The following is a 21,809-nucleotide window of genomic DNA, read 5'->3' on the forward strand; positions in this document are numbered from 1 at the left end:
CACACTTGATAGCACCCTTGTATCAGATCCAAACTCAGCCCCATCACCGTAAATGATAAGAGACATGGAGAAATGAACCCAAAGAAAAATGAGCATATGTTTCTAAAACCTACAAGAAAGCTGTTCAAGTTTCCCTACGTGGCTTCTTTCGTGTCATGAGCATTGTAAGTAACGTTCACTGTATTGTAACACTCAGTGTATCATAAGATGGCAATGCCACTGGCAGACTGCAGCGCTGATGGAATCCCTGAGGTCTGAATGTGTGACATCAGACAGTGGATGTATCATTGCATCATAGCCTGGGCAGCATCTACCTCCTATGAGGTAAAAGGGAACCAATTACTTAATTACACCCACATCTTCCACTTCCCCTCCTCACTACTCCCACATCTCTCTTGACCTGTCAGTAAGAGAACAGAGTATAATACTTCCATCCAAATTCCAGGATGGCCTGACCTGATGGTCAGTGCCCGATAAAGGAATGGTGGCCTTTCATGGGGAACCTCAACATTACACAGGTTTCCTCTCCACTCATAGGCTATGTTGGGCAACCTCTGAACTTCCCCAGAAGAAGGGCCATCCCATTGCTGCTGGCAGTCAACCTGAACCCATCTTCTCAACAGCCAGGAGATTCCCAGAGAGAAAGGGAGAGAGAAAGTTATAATAGAAAACCAATCCTACTTGAAAATTCTACAAATAAGCCACCAAACACGACAAGGGGAATAGTGAGTCACATAGCAGAGAGAGGATGGGATGCAGCACAAATGGAAACAGAAAGCAGGGGGAGAGGAGGTACCTTCCTCCAACAACACACAGAGTTAGGCTTAGTGTTCCTGCTTCCCTTTGAGGCTAATCAACCAGAAGAGCTCAATCTCCTCCCCCACAGTCCTATCTGTGATACTACCGCTGAGCGAATGTTGGCCAGTCACCCTCCCGTTGCCACTTGTAATTGCAATTGCCTCCATCTGGAGTCCAATTCTACTGCTTTCTTACCTCTTGTGAACCTTTCTTTTCTTCTGGCTTCATTCATCTCTTGTCACTTCTCTCATGAGCCTCCCAAGTGACGAATGGCAGAATGACATTTACTGACAGCACCAGCGGACTGAAAGCTACTTTCTGCATCGCAACCTGACTAATGAGGCACCTCAGGTGGTTTTTTGTTTGTTTGTTCTTTTGTTTTTTGCTTTGTTTTGTTTTATTTTTGCCACTTAAGGCATCTATTTTACAAGCAAAGAAAGGCGTATTTTTCAAAGGCCACCTAAAGCTGGAACTTGCTATAGAATCTTGAGGTTTCTAGGAAGACAATTCTTGGATAAATGAGTTCCACCTCAGACCCAGGTTTAATAATGACTCTAATTTATAGTCAGTTACACATTTTATCAAGAATCTTCAGAGTGAGCTCAACCAGGGCTCTCCAAAAAGTGTAAGTATGGCTTACTCATGATAATATATGGTCAACCTGAGTATGTATTTGACCAATGTATTCATCTGTGAATCAAGAAATATACCTATATCACTGGCTGGTGTGGCTCAGTTAGTTGGGTGTCATCCAATGCACTGAAAGGTTGCAAGCTCAATCCCTAGTAGGGGTTGTGCAGGAGGCAGCCAATCAATGTTTCTCTCTCTCTGTCTCTCTCTTTTGCTCTCTCTAAAAATCAATAGAAAAATCTTTAAAAAAAGAAATGTACCTATATAATTTTCTTCCCAAATAATATGTTTTATCATTTTCATGACATGTGATTACACTTGTAAAAACAGAAATGCTATTTTAAATATTTGGGGAACTACAAAATTTTTACTATATTGTCATTTCACACATTTTGTCTAAATGTCTGTGCTTTTCTTCAAATCATCTCCAATATATTTATGTTTTGAATGCATTGAAATACAGTTACCTAGAGAGATAGAGAAGGAGAGAGCTAGCTATAAACGTATCCTCAAACAGGAGCACAGTTCTCACTCACACGTGCAGGCGAAGAACAATAGATGCTGGCTCCATCTGGGCAGGAACTATATTTGTCCTGCTTGTCAAGAAGAGACCCTATAGTGAGTACTAAATAAACATTTGGGAAGTGTTCCAGCAATTGCCTGGAAAAATAGAGAGCTGGGGAAATTTCTTCTTATTACATCTCTACAAAACACAGCCATCAAAGATAAGCTATGGTTAAGTGCTTGGAGTGAGTCAACCTGCTTTGATTCAATTTCTAACTTCACCATTTCAGTAACTGTAACCTCAAGCCTTCATTTACAATTCTCTCTGCTTCCATTTTTCTTGCCTTTAAAAATTGGAAAAACAGTAACACTAATTCATAATTTTATAGTGAGGATTCAGTAATTTACATGTTGATGTATTTATAGATAAACACTGGGTAAATGTTCACTAGTACTACTCCTGTGAGGAGGGTGAGTGACTGCTACTGCTGCTATTTAGTCTGGATTGCAATTTCCTCATTAAAGAAACAAAGTGAATGGATGATGAGCAGCTTTCTAACACTTTTAGTGTACCTGCTTTGATTCCATTAGGTAGGCAGAGCCTCTTTAAAATGGTTTGAAATAATGGACTTATTTTTTATATTATACCATATACAAAGGTGTGAGCTCTGAAGATGTCTATGGAAGGTTGTTGCATCTATGTCTGGTAGTGGGCAAAAGTTATTTTTTGCAGGTCAGCAGAATCAACATCTGGAAAGACATCCTGAACATGAAGCAGGGAGAGTATGGACAAACAAATTCTCAAGGACAACAGAAATCCAAGCTAGAACTTGCCTCTGCTCCTCACCATCTCCAACCTAGATGGTTATGAGTGAGCTGCGGAGCCCTTCATCATAGTGGTGTTGCATTGGGATTTGCTCAGGACATGGAGAAGCTGAAGGAGCTGTGGAACCAGTTGCTGCCTCATGCAAACAAGGTGATCTGGCAGATCAGTGACAATGTGCATGAGCTGGCCCCTCCCTACACTGAAGTTCAGAGTATAATGCTACCTCTCCAGGTTCCTATCAAAAAAAATGCAACCTTCCCTTGTGGCCAGCCCTAATTTGGAATCACATAGGGAAGGATTTTCTGCAAATTGTAGTTCTGATTGAGGTTTTGTTGACACAGTATAAAACCATCACATTTAGCAACAGTAGAACCTTTAAAAAACCTTATGTAAGACTTGCAATATTAGAAAACAAAAGCAAAACTTCTCTTGCTGAAAGGGACAAAGGTCAAGGAGCCTAAACCCTCTGGCTTCTTCCTTCTATCTACCACCCCCACACGCTTTCACCTTTCCAGAATCTGCAGTTTGAAAGCTATTTTCAATTGAGCTCTTTTCCTCTGGAAAATACAGAACAGTGTGTAAAATGTTAGATATGTCATATCATAGAGATAAGATGTCAGTTAGGCATAATACTGTTAAGTGATATATAATTGAATTTCCAGTCAAGATAATACAAATTATTAAAATTAAGTTAACTCTAGATTCTATCACTTTTCAGTAATGATCCAACATGCCACTCTGAATAATAGTATCAACCATGGAGACAACAAATGTCCTAATAATGACTATATCAATGTTTCAGCCCAATTGTGGGAAATAAGGAACAAGAGTATGGGTGCTTCAAGTATCAGTCTAATATATTTGTGATCATAGGATTTAAGTACATCTAAGCCATGGGATTTATTTTTACACAATATGTTGTCTTTAGTTTTTGTTTTTTAACTATCCTGATATTGATGCTTAAGATAGGAGTCTGTTTTCCTAATAATTTTAAAACTTGAAAAGAATATTCAAAATATAAATGATAGTTCCCATAAATCAAAGTGCTTGGAATGAAAACATTTTCACAGGACACATTCTTAGAATGCATTGTGTGTGTGTGGGGGGGGGGGGGGGGCGGCGGGGGGCAGGAGAGAACAGGGCATCTGTGATTTAGAGGTAACTATCTCAAAGGCCAATGAGCTTTTTCTGTAAATGGTCAGGTAGTAAATGTTTTCAGCTTGGTTGGCCATATGGGCTCTGTCCCAACTGCTCAGTACTATTATTACAGTAAAATAGCATGCTATGTTCCAACAAAACTTTATTTATGTACACGAATATTTGAATTTCAGATAGTTGTCATGTGTTATGAAATATTCTTTAAAAATTTCTCAACCATTTAAAAATGTAAATGTCTTTATTAGCTCACAACATGCACAAATACATCATTGGGCTAGATTTGGCTCAAGGACATAGTTTACAAACCCTCGATCTATAATAATAAAAATCATTACCCAATCAATAAAACTAAAGAAACAGATCCAAAGACATAGAAGCATAGAACAGACGGAGAAGCTCAGAGGGAAGTGGGGAGGGGCAATGGGAAGAGATTAACCAAAGAATTTATATGCATAACCCATGGGCACAGACAATAGTGCTGTGAAGGCCTGAGGGGGAGGGTTGTGGGGTAGAGGGGTCAATGGGGGGGAAAGGGGACATCTGTAATACTTTCAATAATAAAGGTAAATCAAAATATAAATAAAATTAAATATAGGAGGAAAAAGAGTGTATGATTAAAAAGCTGCAGATATTCAAGAAATTTTCTCATGAAGAAATGGATTTTTAAAACATGAGATTTTTAAAAATCCAGTTTTATATCATGGAAGCACAATGACTGAAAACTAAACTCCATTTGGATATTCAAAATTGCAATGTTTCATTTTCATTGTTGTATCAAGAAGTACTGTGTGCTGTTATGCTGAAAACTCTATTATTTCATTAAAATAAGAAAAATACATTTTTCTATTTTAAGTTTGTTTTTAAATCAATGCAGGACTTTAACAAATTAAGATCACTTCTTGGCTACATGGGAGTATGTCAAGAATAATTAAATAATCTCTTGTCACATCATCACAGCGAGTCATTGAGTATCTTGCTTTTTCTATCTTACGGAAACCTAAGCATTCTGCCGATGTGTTTGTTTCTCTAGTGTTTCAAAAGTTTACAAAGCCATCAGTTGCCATACGAGTAAAAGAACATAAGTTGTAATACATAAAATATGTCCAAACATGGTATGGATTATCAGATCAATCTAGTGTGTAAGAAAGATCTTCCCAACCCTGACAGTTGATTATAGATTTTGTGTCCCATGAGGGATAAACTTGGTATTCCATGAGGAAATATCACATTACTCTGTTGATTCCATTGTGTTTATCTTTAGCAAGTGTTCTGGGCAATGTTATCAGAGACAACAATTTCAAAAATGGGAGTTTTAATCTTTAGCAAAAATCAAACTAAAAATAAATCTAGATTTAAATTTCCTCAACAGTGAACCTGGAATACAATTTAATATGTATTTCCAAGGAGGAGTGATATTCTCTACTAAGCTCGTGTTAAATTTCCTTGTCTGTAGCCATGCATTCTAAAATTGTTATTTATGCCCTAACCAGTTTTGCTCAGTGGATAGAGCGTGGGCCTGCGGTCTTAAGGATCCCAGGTTCGATTCCAGCCAAGGGCATGTACCTTGGTTGCGGGCACATCCCCAGTAGGGAGTGTGCAGGAGGCATCTGATCGATGTTTCTCACTCATCGATGTTTCTAACTCTCTATCCCTCTCCCTCTCTTTAAAAAGCAATAAAATATATTTTAAAAAATAAATAAATAAAATAAAATTATGTTATTTATGTAATTAAATAATGATAATAGTAATAATAGTGTGCAATGTGAAGAAAATATTTTTTCAAACAATTCAATTATTAGCATAGAACCATAAACCAAAAAGATTCACATTATTTCATTTATTTTTCCCAAGCTCAGGTTTGTCTAAGTTACTTTCAAATGTTTTATCTTGATTTTTAAAAATTTTGGGTCTTTAATATTTTACTATTGAAATTTTCCTATGTTTATGAAATTGAATACTGTAATTATTTACTGTCATCTGCATCTTGTTGCAACTGGAAACAAGCCACATAAATATTGGTCTTCATCAAATAATAAAGTGATGAAAGGCCCAAGAATTTAAAAAAGTAAACCATTAGGTAGTCAGAATCTTCATAGAGATTTAATGTTAAAGAAAGAGAATAAAAATCCTATATAATAAAAGGATAATATGCAAATTGATCTTAACAGCTGAACAACCAAGAACGACCAGTCGCTATGATGCACACTGACCACCAGGGGCAGACGCTCAACATAGGAGTTGCCCCCTGGTGGTCAGTGCGCTTCCACAGGGGAGTGCCACTCAGCCACAAGCCAGCTCATGGCTGGCCAGTGCACCGATGGTGGCAGGAGCCTCTCCCACCTCTGTGGCAGCACTAAGGATGTCCGACTAATGGTAGGGAGCAGGCCTAAGCTGTTAGTCGGACATCCCCCAAGGGCTCCCAGGCTGCCAGAGGGATGTCTGACTGCCAGCTTAGGCCTGATCCCCCCAGGGGAGTGGGCCTAAGCCACCAGTCGGAAATCCCCTGAAGGTTTCCAGACTGCGACAGGTGCAGGCTGGGCTGAGAGACACCCCCCCCCCCCCCCAGAGTGCACAAATTTTCATGCACTGGGCCTCTAGTATATTGATCAAATATAACATTTCAACCCATTCATTCAGCTTTTCACCTCATTCATTAAAAGTGAACTAAAAGTGAAGAAATGGTCAATAAAATACAACTCTTCTATACCATCCCAAATTCCTGTTGTTATTCACCAGGTCCTTTTTGTGTGAATGACTATATAAGTGAAAGTATATGTTTTCACTATGAAATCTGGTAAGTATTCATTAGAAATTCTAAAGGAGCAACAAGAAAAGGAGGATGAAAATTCTTTTCAGAAAGGTATCTGACACCAGTGGTGAGAAGTAATTGTACAAGTACAATTGCAAGTACAGTCTCCAAATAAATTTTGTTCATCAACCCCAAGTATAAACAAATGACGCCTATTCCTATCTATTGCATACTTTCTTTCTACAAGGGATTGTGAGATAATCACTTTTTTTCTCTCCATAGAAAACTTGGTCACCCACATGAATATTTTCATTCTAATACTTTTGGTGTATCATTGATCCTCTTGAAATTCGTTCTTTTCAATTGTGAAATGAAGTTAAGTCCATCTACATCATCATGCTTGGGGAGAATCAAGTGAGATTATGGACATGAAAATATTTTTCACCTGGAAAACACACAAGGTAAATTACCTATTATCTTTATAGTCTCCTGTAAATATACCATTCCTACAGTTTGCTTCACTACTCACCCACACCCCACCACCAATATAAAGACATGATTAAAATAAGTGAATGAGGGGAAATCCAAGCCCCCTTAAAGTATTGTATCATCAAATCTCTTGTTTATATGTTTGTGTCCAATTTAGTAAAACCAATCAGGGGACCTGGGACCGCATCTAGACCACATCAGTGATGAAAAGGCAGGGCAGGCCAGTAGAACCTTCCTGAGCACATATCATGCCAGGCATTTTGCTAGAAAGGTTCACATTTTTTTAATCTTTAGGAGAACACATAAGTAGCAATATGATGCCCATTTTAAAGATGGGGAAAACGATGCTCAAGGTTCAGGATTCAGTGTATAGTGTACAATGTTATGATACTGGTTCTGCCATTCCAACAACCCAAATAGAGACATTTTTCAATCTCTTAACCAACACCTATAAGAAAGGTTCCTTTGGTTCTGGCTAGAGTGGCCTGGTCGGTTGGGCATCATTCTGTGCACTGAAGGGTTGCCTGTTGGATTCCCAGTTGGGGTGCATGCCCAGGTTGCAGGCTCCATCCCCACTAGAGGGCATGCAGGGAAGGCAGTCTATTAATGTTGTGCTATTGAATCCATGATTCTCGCTCCCTTCCTCTTTCTCTAGAAATCAATAAAAACATCTTTTTAAAAGAAAGAAAGATTCCTTTGTTGATAATTCCCTAAGTGGAGAAATCAAACACAATGCCAAGTGTGGTTGTGAACAAAATCTGAGTGTTGACTAACAGGACTTTGGGGAGCACAGTAGCTCTTAGTAAATGACTACATAGGTGATTCAGCTAAGAAAGAAAGAAAGAAAGAAAGAAAGAAAGAAAGAAAGAAAGAAAGAAAGAAAGAAAGAAAGAAAGAAAGAAAGAAGGAAGGAAGGAAGGAAGGAAGGAAGGAAGGAAGGAAGGAAGGAAGGAAGGAAGGAAGGAAGGAAGGAAGGAAAGAAAGAGGGAGGGAGGGAGGGAGGGAGGGAGGGAGAGAGAGAGAGAGAGAGAGAGAGAGAGAGAGAGAGAGAAAGAAAGAAAGAAAGAAAGAAAGAGGGAGGGAGGAAGGGAGGGAGGGAGGGAGGGAGAGAGAGAGAAAGAGAGAGAGAGAGAGAGAGAGAGAGAAAGAAAGAAAGAAAGAAAGAAAGAAAGAAAGAAAGAAAGAAAGAAAGAAAGAAAGAAAGGAAGAGAAAGGGAGAAAGATCATTTCTAAATAGCATACACTACCACCCAGGAGTTAATTCCTTCCCAAATCCTTTCCTTCAGCCGCACTAACCCAACCTTAGCCTTGCTCATACATACAACAAAAGTTCTCCTTTTTGCTCCACATACTGCAGCCACTTATCTTTCATCTCCAGTGGAATGAGTTATTTTTCAAAACAACATAGTCACTGTAATAAAATGTCCATGGGGTTAGGTTAGCACAGAACATTTCTGTGAAGAATAGACCTACTTTGTTCTTGTCTATTATGTAACCAATACTCATTTTTGAAGCTTTAAGTCTACATTTTAAATATCTAAGCAAAAAATTCAAAAAAGGGTTTCTTTATCTATTTTGTTCTTATTTTTAAATCACCCTTATCCCTTTCTAATTGAAAATGAGCAGATCTCAGGGGTAGAAGGTATTTTCTTTTTCTGAACCCTTTCAATATAGGAAGAGTTTGGTTCTTAGAAGAGCTATGGGCTCAGATCTTCAACTGCTACTCAGTATCTGTATGATCTTAGGTAGGAATCTTACATTTCAAAGCCCCAATTTCCTCCTGGGAGTAATAATGACAACCTTGACTAACATCGTTTGCTGGGACAAGCAAATGGAATGCATGTGTGAGAAAGTTTTATTTAAATGGTAAAGCCCTTGTTTCAACACTTTTGCTGTGACTTGTTCTCATTCAGCCTTTTGTTCATGGAACAAGAAATATTTCTAGAGTACCTACTATGTGTCAGGTGTTATGCTTACTGTGGTAAATAAGAGCATCTATTAATACTTGTACAGAATTAGAAAAAGAGAAAGTGATTGCTGTCTTTCAGTTCTAGCACATTTTATACAAAGAGACAACTATGAGCTGGAAAATTAGCAAAGGATTCAAAAAGGAGTACTTGTATGAAAGAAATGAAGAATGTAAATATGTTATAATATAAAAGGAGATGAAAGTTTTGACAGAGTGAACAGCATGAAATATATTCAAGGAACACCAGACTTGCTCCATCTTGATTATGGTAATACCATATGGCACCAAATTATATAGGGCATTGAAAATCAAGTTTTAAAATATAGATTTTATTTTAGCAGGAAGTCTAGACTTTGACATTTTGGGGCATAATAATGATATGATCAGAAGTAGGACTTGCAGATGGTTGTGTGAGTTGCTCAGGGAACTCTTTCCCCAGTGAAATAAACATTTAATTTATGAAAAGTATAAATAATAATTTTCACAAAAAAACACTTGTGTCTGGAAACTTTAAGCCGGGAAATATTTATTTAAAGAAATCTACTAACTCTTAGCAAGAACAGTGAGAGCCTGTAGCATCTGAGTTACAATCTTCTCCCTCCCTTTCCCTTGATCAATGTAATGGAAGCTCTATTCCAGGCAGCCTTGGCCAAGAAGATGGGGCTCCCTCTCCCCCCACTCTTAGTCTAGGTCTACAAATTCACCTCAGGAAACTCATTCCCCCAGCCTGTGTTGCGAAACTCTTCCAGGCCAACACAGCTCAGAGGGCTGGGACTTGCTTTCCCTACCCTGCCCTCACTCATAGGGCAGAAACTCTACCCTAGATGTGGTAGGCCAAGAAGACCAGGTCCCAATGCCCCACCCCAGCTCACTGAAGCTAAAAGAACCCAGGGCTGCCTCCCCACCCAGTACTCTCCACTGGGAGAACAGGTGTCTTTGTGGAAGGACAGGCCTGTCCTAGCTCCAGTGCCATGGAATAAAAGTTCTACCCAACAGGTGTGGGGTAGGTAGCCATCAGATCAGAGGGCTCTGAAGTTCTTTGTTTCTCTAAGGAAACAGACTTCACTTAGAACAAATTGTGGGGAAGTTCAAGCCCTGAAGATGTTATCACAAACATTGGTGACTTTGGTGGCAAGCAGTTGAGAGAAAAATTGGTGGCTCCCTGATACTAATAGCAATAAGCAAAATGGTAGAACAGCTGAAAGTTAAACAGAAAGAGAAAAAGAGTTAGCTAAGAGGAGCCCTGATGGGGTGTACCAAGCCTCAAAGCTGGCAATCCCTAGGAAGGGGCCAGACATTAATTGGATAAAACAGTGGAGCAATTTATGCCCAAGGGCATTGTCAAAAACTGTAGAGCAATCAGTTTGCAACTGTTAGTGGAAACCAGCAGTTGAAGGTTATGGTGGGGATCCTCACAACTACCCTCAGTTTCCGAATTCACTAGGATAACTCTGAGGATTCAGCATACAGTTGTGCTCAGGGCTATGATTTATTGCAATGAAAGGCGACAAAGTAAAATCAGCGAAGACAAAAGGTGAATGAGGTGAGGCCCAGAGGAAACCAGGTGCAAGCTTCCAAGAGGCCCTTCCCAGTGGAGTCACACGGGATGCATAAATCCTCCAGCCACATGTTCACATAACACGTGAGAAGTTGTCTAGCGGGAAAGCTCTTTAGAGACTCTGGTTATTATTGGAGACTGGTCACCCAGACTCTCTGCTCAGGATGTACAAAAATTCTAGAATCCCACAGGAGAGCAGGAGTTCAGCACCAACCACATTCTTTGTGCAAGCAGATTAGGCACAGTGAGCCATTCTGATCAGTTCTACAAATGGTGGGAGTTCCTGGATGTGAATTACATCACAACAAAGCTGTTACAAATAATGGTCATCAAAGCCTACAGATTCCCAAAGTCATGCTGATGTAGTAGACATCAAGGTAATGTCAAAGCACTTGACTAGAAACAGAAGTTTCATGGAGGTTATTATTAAAGTTTGAAAAGTTTTTGCATTGCTGTGATCCAGTGTTGGTAAACAGAATAAAATGATTAAATTATGTTAATCTCTATATCTGAGGAGGAGCCAAAGAAAACCCTCTATTCTCACCCAAATAGATGGACTATGATGACCAAATCTCTCTCCTCTCAGAGAATGGGGAAGTGGAACTGTAGTCCTCCCAGAGGGGTTTCCTCAGGGTGGAGATGGAAGGAGGAGTCCCTGGACATTGAATCCCAGGAGTCAACCCAGCTAAGGGCTGAGAGATCCCGAAGTCCAACTAGCCAAAGAGCTATGGGGTGGGAATGGAGTGGAATCTCCAGACTCAAGAGCCAAACACTGTGAACCTAAGAATAACAAATCCAGGTTAATAGAAGAGGTCTGGGTCAACAGCCTATAACTTTATTGTCGTCTAAAATTTTTTACATGCAAACCACAGCTATTGAAGTAGGAGGCAGAATTGGTCCTTTGCTCATTCAACAAGCAGACATATCTTGTACCCTGCTCTGAACACCGCACTGTACGTGAAATGAGATGTGGAGCCCTCAGACACACCAATGTATTGTTAAAAAAGAAAATAACCTTTGAGACTTAGTAGGGACCCCAGGGATCTCTAACATTATTGCTGTTGTTTTTAAAAGGAAGTGAAAAAGGATACCGAATATTTCTTGCATGATGTCCCAGCAAAAAAATTTGTACACCTAGTTTGTAAAAAAAAAAAAAAAAAAAAAAAAAAAAAGGAAGATTAAATGAACTGTGGGAATAAAGCTCTTTTGACCCGGTGGCTTATCTAAGCAGAAAGTCGCTTCCCTTGATGGTAGTTGAGATGGCTTGTTTGTACTCATTTGATCCCTGGACTCTTTACCCTGCCCCCAACTCCCATTTGCCTGAAAATAGTTAAAAGGCAAAGCAGTAAATCAGGAAGTCTGCAAACACAGCAGGGTTCAGTTTACAGTACAGCAGGGTGAGGGTTGAAAACTGAAGTCGTCTAATTTCATTTTCAAAGCTGAACATCTAATGCTGGATTATCATTAATGACAGACAGCATGGTGTCAAAGGGTTGTGTCGGGTTCCAGACCTTTTCATGCTTTAAATTCCTATGTTTAATCAGAGGTTAACCAAATCATTGCTGGTAGCAAACTGCTGCTGCAGGGTACCGTGGGTGGCCAGCCTCTGCCACTGACTCAGCCATCGCTGATAAGGAAAAGAATATTCTTCGGGTTCACATGTATACGTTCCTAGGTGTTTACCACTTTGCAAAAACTGTAACAGCCAGCCCCTGAGAAACTGGGGCTGGTGAGGCTAAGCCAGTGGTTCTCAACCTTGGCTGCACATTAGAATCACCTGGGAATCTTGTTAAAATCCTGATTTCTGGGCCTCATCCTCCGGAAATTGTGTTTCTTTGTTACTATTGATGAGGCCCAGAAATCAGGATTTTAACAAGATTCCCAGGTGATTCTAATGTGCAGCCAAGATTGAGAACCACTAGGCTAAGCCATTGATCTTTAATTGGGGGCTAATTTAACTATTAGAATACATGCTTATTGATTTGTTAATTTCTTTGTTTGGTCAAACAAACAAAAATGTGTCCAACACTTTCTCTTTTTTTTTCTTCCTTCGCAGGCCTTACTTCAGCTCTTTCGCTAAAGTTACCAATAACTTTAAGGAGCTTCCACTTAAGCTCTTTGCTGGGCCTTCACAGACTTGAGAGAAGGCAGACCTGTCTGCAGGTGCGTCTCAGCTGAAGGCAGGGAGGAAACCTGGGCTGGTTTATGCATATGTAGGCCAGGGATTTAGGAGTTTGAATTAACTAGAAGTGGCAAGAACAAAGGAAGATGAAATATTTCTAAATACATAGCTGGAGGCTTTTAAACTTTTTTTTATAGGTAGAGAGGCCATCAGCGGTGGTTATCAGGCCTCAGAATTCATAAATAGCCTGGGGGCTTGTTGGAAATGTAGATCCCAGTGTTAACCCACCCCCTCATTTACATATGCAGACGTGGGGTGGGGGAGGCAGAGCCACGTGCCCCAGGGCACCTTCAGGTCAGCAGGAGTGGGAGTGGAATCCTGGTGGCTGACTCTCCCTGTGGGTAAGTACTCAGAGCTGAGAGCAACAAGACTCCTGTTCTTAATCCTCACAGACAGATAAACTGATTTTTCAGTTCATTGTGATAACTGTTATATCAGCAGGATAAACAAAGGGCTTCGGGACGGTAGGCCAGAGGAACTGCTTGCCGCAGGCGCGGGATATTGAGGGTGGACTTGAAAAGAAAACTAGGGGTTTACCTAAGTGAGCCAAGTGCAGTCTAGACAAGATTGTGGGAACGATAACACAAACCCAGGGATGTTTTAAAGAGTTTGGTGTGGTTTGGAGACGCAGCAAACTGTGCATGTGTCTACAGCCCGTGTGTGTGCTTAGGGCTGGGATTGGGTTGCAGGCCAGGGCTGAAATGGGCTGGGGAAGTAAATTAGAAATAGACTTTGAAGAAACTTGGGTGCTGTTCTAAGGAGTTACCACTCCATCCTGTAGGTGAGTATGTAGTTCTCTACTTTAGGACGCATGACAATCACCTGGATGGCACTTTAAACACAGACTGCAGGGCCGCACCTGCAGGGTTTCTGATTAAGCAGGCTGGGGTGGGACGCAAGAAAGGGCATTTCTAGCAAGCTCCCCCGTGATGGCGATGCTGCTGGTCAGGGGACCAACTTTGCAAACCGCTGCTGTCCTAATAGAGAGCCAGAAGCAGTTTTAAAAAATAAAGAATCTCATGATAGCATTTAAACTGGGTTTTAATTTAAATTAAAATCCAACGTGGGAGGGAGAAATTAGGATATGCAGGGAAATGAGAGGCCACACCATCGATTGATTGCCATTGACCATGAGCAGCATTCTGCGCTAAGAGCTCAATGTTTAGCTTTCATTTAACGATACAAAGACTGGACTGGACATTAGAACTGCAGCTACTAGCCTGGGGAGAAGAAGAAGAGAGGCATATGGTGCTCCTTCCTGCAGGGACCCCTGTTGGCTGCTGGGGAAATGAAGGAGTTTCTGCACAGCTGGCTCTTGGTCAGCTCTGGCGTGGGAAAAGAATACGGGACCTCCTCCAGGGCTTCTAGGCTCCCTTGGTTTTCTAAATCAGCAACATCAGCAGCCTCAATCAGACCTCACCTTCCAAAGGTAACGGCCAGTCGCTTAGCTTAAAATTGGGAACACCTCACCCCAGCTTTCCAAGTCCTCCATCCAGATAACTTCAGCTTCCGCAACCTCTACACAGCCACCATTTATTCTTTTTTTTTTTAATATTTTAATAATTTTTATTTCTTAAAGTATTACAAAGAGTATTACATATGTCTCCTTTTTTCCCCCCCTTGACATTCCCCCGGCCCCTACCCCCCGCCCCCCCCCGCCCCGTGTCTTGTGTCCATTGGTTAATCTTATATGCATGCATATAAGTCCTTCAGTTGGTCTCTTAATCCGCCCCCCCCCCCAACCCTCCCCAGGCTTCCCACTGTAGTTTAACATTCTGTTCAATGTTGCTCTGCTTCTGTATCTACCCCTGTTCATCAGTCCATACTGGTCCCCTTTATTTGTCCCAACCTCACTGGAGTAGTCTCAACCTCACCAGGGCCGTCTGAGCCTCACCAGGGCCGTTTCAACCTCACCGGGGCCGTCCCTACCTCACGGGGGCCGTTTCAACCTCACCGGGGTCGTCCCTACCTCACGGGGGCCGTTTCGACCTGACCGGGGTCGTCCCTACCTCACGGGGGCCGTTTCAACCTCACCGGGGTCGTCCCTACCTCACGGGGGCCGTTTCAACCTCACCGGGGTTGTCCCTACCACACCGGGGCCGTTTCAACCTGACCGGGGTTGTCCCTACCACACCGGGGCCGTTTTGACCTGACCGGGGTCGTCCCTACCTCACGGGGGCCGTTTCAACCTCACCCGGGTCGTCCCTACCACACCGGGGCCGTTTCGACCTGACTGGGGTCGTCCCTACCTCACGGGGGCTGTTTCAACCTCACCGGGGTCGTCCCTACCACACCGGGGCCGTTTCAACCTGCCCGGGGTTGTCCCTACCACACCGGGGCCGTTTCAACCTGACCGGGGTCGTCCCTACCTCACGGGGGCTGTTTCAACCTCACCGGGGTCGTCCCTACCTCACGGGGGCCATTTCAACCTCACCGGGGCCGTCCCTACCTCACGGGGGCCGTTTCAACCTCACCGGGGTCGTCCCTACCTCACGGGGGCCGTTTCGACCTGACCGGGGTCGTCCCTACCTCACGGGGGCCGTTTCAACCTCACCGGGGTCGTCCCTACCTCACGGGGGCCGTTTCAACCTCACCGGGGTTGTCCCTACCACACCGGGGCCGTTTCAACCTGACCGGGGTTGTCCCTACCACACCGGGGCCGTTTTGACCTGACCGGGGTCGTCCCTACCTCACGGGGGCCGTTTCAACCTCACCCGGGTCGTCCCTACCACACCGGGGCCGTTTCGACCTGACTGGGGTCGTCCCTACCTCACGGGGGCTGTTTCAACCTCACCGGGGTCGTCCCTACCACACCGGGGCCGTTTCAACCTGCCCGGGGTTGTCCCTACCACACCGGGGCCGTTTCAACCTGACCGGGGTCGTCCCTACCTCACGGGGGCCGTTTCAACCTCACCGGGCCCATCCCGACCTCACCGGGGCCATCCCAGCCTTACCGGGGAAACAGGAAGTTTGTCCCTCTGTCCCCTGCCGGCGGCTCCCCACCAGACAGAATCTCTAGGCGTTCCTGGTGGTTGAACATCCAGCACTCCTGCCCTCCACCAAGTGCACAGACTGCCTGTCTGCTGTCCCCCAGCGCCCCACAAGAGACTGGGACCAGTGGGCATGTTTGTGCTCTTGCTGGTACAGCAGTTCCACAGTGCCGGCCCAGTCAGGCCCAGCCCTGGCCGGCCCCGGACCTGACTCTGCCCCCCGATTGCATCCCTCCCAGATGCAAGGAGCTGAAATCTGCAGCCTGCTGGGATGGGCTCTTTACTTGGTGCCTCTGCACATCCTACTCAGTCTCAATGCGCTTCTTTCTTTGCGAGGAGTTGAAATCTGCAGTTTGTTGGGTTGGGCTTTGTACTTGGTGTCACATCCTACTCAGTCTCAATGTTCTTTCTCTCCTTCCAGTTGTAGAGCTTCCACTGGGCCAACTTTTTCATGGTTCTGTATGATAGGTGTTTGTCTGATATTTGGTAGTTTCGATGTTGTTGTGTGAGGTAGCACGCACAGGTCTCTTCCTTATGCCGCCATCCTGGTTCTCCTGGGTCTGCTTCTTGAGTGTGTCTCCCATGGCTGCGAGCAGTTGAAGTCTGTAATTTGTTGGGATAGGCTGCAAAAGCGCAGGTGGGTCTTTTTGTGCACCTGGCACAGCTTGGATGGGGATGTAAATTGATTAGGGCTGAGTCTCAGGGAGTCACCATGGCGGAGCAAATAACACTCACTGGCTGAGTCTCCGCGGCCCCTTGAATCTCTGCCAGGGCTTTGTGTCCCCCAGTGCCGGCGAGCAGCTGTGCAACAGAGTCTCCCTCGCTTTCTGATGGCTGCAAGGCCGTGCTGCCTCTCCCCGTAGGGTCTAGTGCCTCATGATCCCGCCTGAACCAGCTCAGTGGATTTGAAAGTTTGCAGAAGCAAAGGAGTTTCTACTTGTGAGTCTGGCACAGCCCAGATGGGAATGTAAATTGCGTAGGGCGGGGTCACAGGGAGTCGCCGGGGCGGAGACTCAGCGGCTCCTTGCCTATCCAGGACACCAGGACTTTGCGTCCCCCAGTGCCGGCGAGCAGCCGAGCGCCAGAGCCTCCCTCGCTTTCTGACTGCTGGAAGGCCGTGCCGTCTCTCGCCTTGGGGCCTGGGGCCTCAGAGACCCGCCCGAACCAGCTCAGTGGATTTGAGAGTTTGTAAAAGCACAGTCATTCCCTCTTGTGCCTCTGGCACAGCCCTGAGGGTAGGGCGGGGTCACAGGGAGTCGCCAGCGTGGAGGAAATAGCGATGGCGTCTCCGCGCCCCTCGCCTCCCCGGGACACCAGGACTTCTTGTCCCTCAGTGCCTGCGAGCAGCCGCGTGTCAGAGCTTCCCTCGCTCTCCCACCACTGCAAGGCCGTGGCCGCCTCTCCCTGTGGGATCTGGGGCCTCAGAGACCCGCCCCGAGCAAGCCCAGAGGATTCGAGGGTTCGTAAAAAACCGAGAATCCATTTGCAGCCCGCGTGGCGTGTGACTGCGTACCTCTGGTTTTGGTGCCTCCGTAGCTCCCACTCAGTCTCACTGCGCTTCTTTCTTTTCTTCCAGTTGTAGATCTCCCACTGGGCCAACTTCCCCATGGTTCTGAGTGGCGGTTGTTTACTTCATAGTTGATAGTTTCAATGATGCTGTGAGAGAGCAGCACACACAGGTCCGCTCCCTACGCCGCCATCTTGGTTCTCCACCATTTATTCTTGAGAGCCTGGTTATTTTACCAGACCTCCAATAAGCCACGTTTACTCCATCTGCATTCATTTCTCATACCAGCAATGCCTTTCTCCTTCCCTGTCAAGACAAGTCTTGCCCATCCTTCAAAGCTCAGCTCTGAATCCTCTTCCTTAACCCTCCCAGTATTTTTCTAGCCTGCACTGATCCTGCAAATGGTGAAATTCTGTAACTGCAATTGACTTCTAACTCACAATTTACTCCTCAACTGTGCATATTTCCGACTCTGCTCAGTGTTTCTTCACCGGTGGTAGTTTCTCAGCCAGACCGGCCACTCCTCAAAGCCATCATCTGTGCTACCCAGGAAATTAGCAAAGTGCTCTGCGCAGAATAAGGGAATTAGATTCTCAAGTGCCGATTCATACTATCCATCCACAATATCAGTGAAAGCAAGTGAAATTCAACCCTGAAGCAAACCTGTGCTTCTAGCAGCACAGAAAGGTATTGTAACAAATTACCTAAAATTAAAAAGCAGAGTAACCTAAACATAAGAAATATTTATATGCTTGCCCATTTGCCCATCCTCACTGTGCTTGGTCTATGGTAACATCTCTATTTTGTTTGCTTGTCCCAATTTTTGTAAGCATAGTTTTAAGCTTCTAAGGTGAGAACCCCTGGCCATAGGAAGAGGCAGGATTAGCATAGATACAGAATCTTGAAACTCCAGACTCCAGCGAGGTACCCTCCACACTCCCACCTCAGCCTTCCACGCTCTGTGTCTGGGGCCAGCTCCAACTTGGCTTGACTCCTGGATTACGTGGTGCCCAGACCTCGCTCTCCCTGGCAGACCCCACACTCTCCCAGCTACAGCAGCATCGTTTGGCCGATGCAGATCATTCCCAGATCTACCTTGCTAAGCCAACCGTGCAACTCCTCCTGTCCAGACCTACATTTGCAGCTTTCAGATGTTTTTGCCCACATGTTTCACAGCCTGTGAATCTATCATCATATAGACAGACAAAACGCTATTTCGCCCAAGCCCGCACTCCTATCTTGCTTGTCTTTGTTGGTAATACAAGCTTCACACCTTTGCAGTTCTTACAGGCAGTCGACGTGGGGCTCCTTGTGAGAATTCCTCTTGGTTCGGTCTTTGTCCATAATATTTAAAACATATTCACATTTACCATAAAAGGTGAAACCTGTGTCCTGCTATTCACATGGAGGAGTTATGGTAACACAGGCCTCCCTTTTCTTTTGTCCATTTAATTTGGATTGCTTTTTATGTCCACACTGAATGTGGTTGTCAGAGATTCTAACATGATTCACACACACACACACACACACACACACACACACACACACGTTTCTCTACAGAATATTATAAATGCTTAGACATGCCTGGCTTTGAAGTTGGTCACGTGTGTAGCCTTATTTATATGCTTTGTCTTCTTCCTTCTCACTCCTGGAATCAAGGGAGACATTGGCTTACCCTCAGCTCTTTCATTGTCTTTAATTAGCTCTATACTTTCTCTTATGACATCCTGAAATATGGTACAATCGCTTTCTTGAGTTAGAAATTATTTTAGGACTCCTTGTCCTTCAAATACTAAGGATTAACTAAAGTAGCCCCCTTATAACATCAATATTAAAAGGACCAGGAGGCATATTAATTTCTAACTTTCCATTAACAGTCAACCTAGGTTAACAATGCATTAATTTATTTAGATTCTGCAGGGCATAAAAAAAAATCATGGGCCAAACTTTGAAGGAATACCTTGAAATAAATGGAGAATGGATAGTGGCAAAATTGGTTTTCCTTCCTACTTCTTTTTGTCTCCTAGCATCTATCATGGTTTTTGATGCACGATAAGTACTAAATAGATATTTGTAGAATGGATGAATTAACATGAAAATAATGCATAAAAAACAGTAGCTTATGGAGGTGTTCCTACTGGTTCCAAAGTAGGCACTGTTCTCAGTTTACTGGTAGTATGCTATAGTTTAAATTCTATGTTTTGAAAACAACATTGAGGATGTAGCTGAAATACAACATGTAAACTCCATTTTGGAAATCTTATTAATTTATGTTTCATTTAAGCGGAATGGAATTTCTAATTAATTTCCCAGAGTCTTGTCAAAAGGGTGGTATTGATTACATGGTTTTATTTATACTTTGGAATCTCTCTAATGTTTCAATTCAGCTTGAAAGCAGGGTCATGAATCTGTCCTTGAGTAAGTATAACACAAAATTGCTATCATAAGATAACTTTAGTATTCACATTAAAAATAAAAATAACATCGAAGTCATTTTAGGTAGACAGTTTGCAATGGCTCCCTTGAGTCCCCTTAAATAATTTTACATTCTGATATATCTGAAACTTTGATTGATGCATTGATAAATGCTTTCTTCTGTTTTAGATAGCGAAGAAACCATTGATTAAAACTAGGGCCAAGTTTTGCCTTTAAAATGTCTTCCAGTGCATATCAGACTATAGCAAAGCCTAATCCATACTTCAAGGCACATCACAAATATTGCACTGACCATAAATCCTGACTTTATGTCCAGATCTTACAATGACAACTCTTGTTTTCAAACAGTTATATTATCGGTGAGATCTCTCTGAAGACTGACTGCAGTGAATTCCATTAACCTGTGAATAAGAAGCCCCACCTCTTTTTTTTCCAGGGCTGCAAGTGTCATGATAAGGGGTGGAATATGTCCATAACCCGCTCTGTAGGTTTCCTGACTTAGGTGTCTGGATCTGATCACATCTCAGGTAATAATTTTGTCTTATAATTACTTAAGGTGAATCATTTGGAAACATGGATAGCCACCGTGACTCTGAAATAATATTTAAAGTTACTTAGAACTCAAACAAATGCATTAATTTCCGTCTTTTTTAATTAATGCCAATCCCTGGAAAACCAATGGAAGTTGGTTGATTTTGAGCACTTCCTTGATTGTTCATGTTATTATTCTTTGCCTCAAATGATTTTTTTCTAAGTGAACATCGAGCCTAATCCAGATTTCAGTAATGAAATACACAAAATCTTTCTCCGCATCAGTTATCTTATTAAGAAATTAGAGTTTCTCCTTCACCACAAATGCCATTATTCCTGAGAATAGCTGGCTCCATTGCCACTCAAATGCTGTCCTACTCTCGGCATGAGCCGCTGACTCAGCCTTACCTTTGTGGTCCATATACTTGGTTCCAAGAGTCCTTGCCTCTGCCTTCAGTGCCTTTCCTTTCACTTTCCTCAAAGTAAAAAAAAGATCTTTTCTGACAGTCTCAACTCCAGGGTGCCACTTACTTTATTTGAATTTCCTGACCCCTTTAGCTATTTGTATTACTCTTTATTTCATGTGTCACTGGCCTGTCTCTCATTCTCAGAAAGGCAGAAACAAGTGGCTTTTTCCTTGGTATTTCATCCAGAGACAGCTGCAGTACTCAGTATACAGTAGATGCTTCACACATGCTTGATGTCTAAAGGGGCATCAAAGCAATTCGGGAAACCTCTCAATAGTTTTCCTGCCCCCTCACAAACTCTTTCTTTGTTAACCCTCCAAACCAACTGTTTGTTAAAAAAACACACAGTAACATGAATCATTATTAGATTCTCCACTCTCCTTTCTGATCAGCATTTGCAATAGGAATTCAGACATTTGGGGGGGGGGGGGGCGGCGCAGGGGAGAGAAATTGAGGAAAATGACTCATCCTCAGGCTGATGATTCAGAATGAGCCTTATTGGTTAACAATCATAATTTATTATGTAGTTCTGATATAATACAAAAAAAGAATTTTTAGTTTAGATATAGCTTGAAATAAATTACTCTCTTTGTAAAATTGTAAAAGCAAACAGTGCCTGCTTGGTGCTATGTGACAGATTTTTCTAGCCAAGTCATTTCTGAAATACCTAAATATGGGGACGTCAAGTTACTCTTCTGGAAGCCTGGTAGCAAAGCAGAAGCAGGCTGTTGAATTAAATGGAGCTGAAACTAGAGCTTCCTGCCGGACACCTGTTAATCACTGAAATAAAAGGCCAATTCAAAGAAGTAACACAACACTGTTGGTTGTCAAAAACTGCTTGAGTTACCACAAATTCACTTATGACTCTCTTGGGAACATCAGTGCTGTGAAAGCTATAGAATTAGAAACTGCCCCCAAATTCTGCCCAGTAGAGAATGCAAACATTTCACTCAAATGGCACTTGTTTGTCAAATGAGCAAAGGCAGGGAAATTGATGAGGGTACTAATTATTTTT

General features: G+C 43.0%; 1 protein-coding gene across 1 annotated transcript in view; it reads left to right on the forward strand.

Annotated features, from left to right (window-relative positions):
- Positions 1-7,040, forward strand: part of ANGPT1 (angiopoietin 1) — a 278,415-nt gene extending 271,375 nt beyond the window's left edge. Inside the window, exon 9 of the mRNA XM_070392098.1 lies at positions 6,948-7,040. Within this exon, the coding sequence (XP_070248199.1) occupies positions 6,948-7,003 (56 nt within the window). The 3' untranslated portion in view covers positions 7,004-7,040. The remainder of the gene's footprint in view (positions 1-6,947) is intronic.
- The last annotated feature ends 14,769 nt before the right edge of the window (positions 7,041-21,809 follow it).

Source organism: Myotis yumanensis, unplaced genomic scaffold, assembly GCF_028538775.1.
Source record: "Myotis yumanensis isolate MYYU_CA2020_CCGP unplaced genomic scaffold, mMyoYum1.0.hap1 SCAF_15, whole genome shotgun sequence".
NCBI lineage: Eukaryota > Metazoa > Chordata > Mammalia > Chiroptera > Vespertilionidae > Myotis > Myotis yumanensis.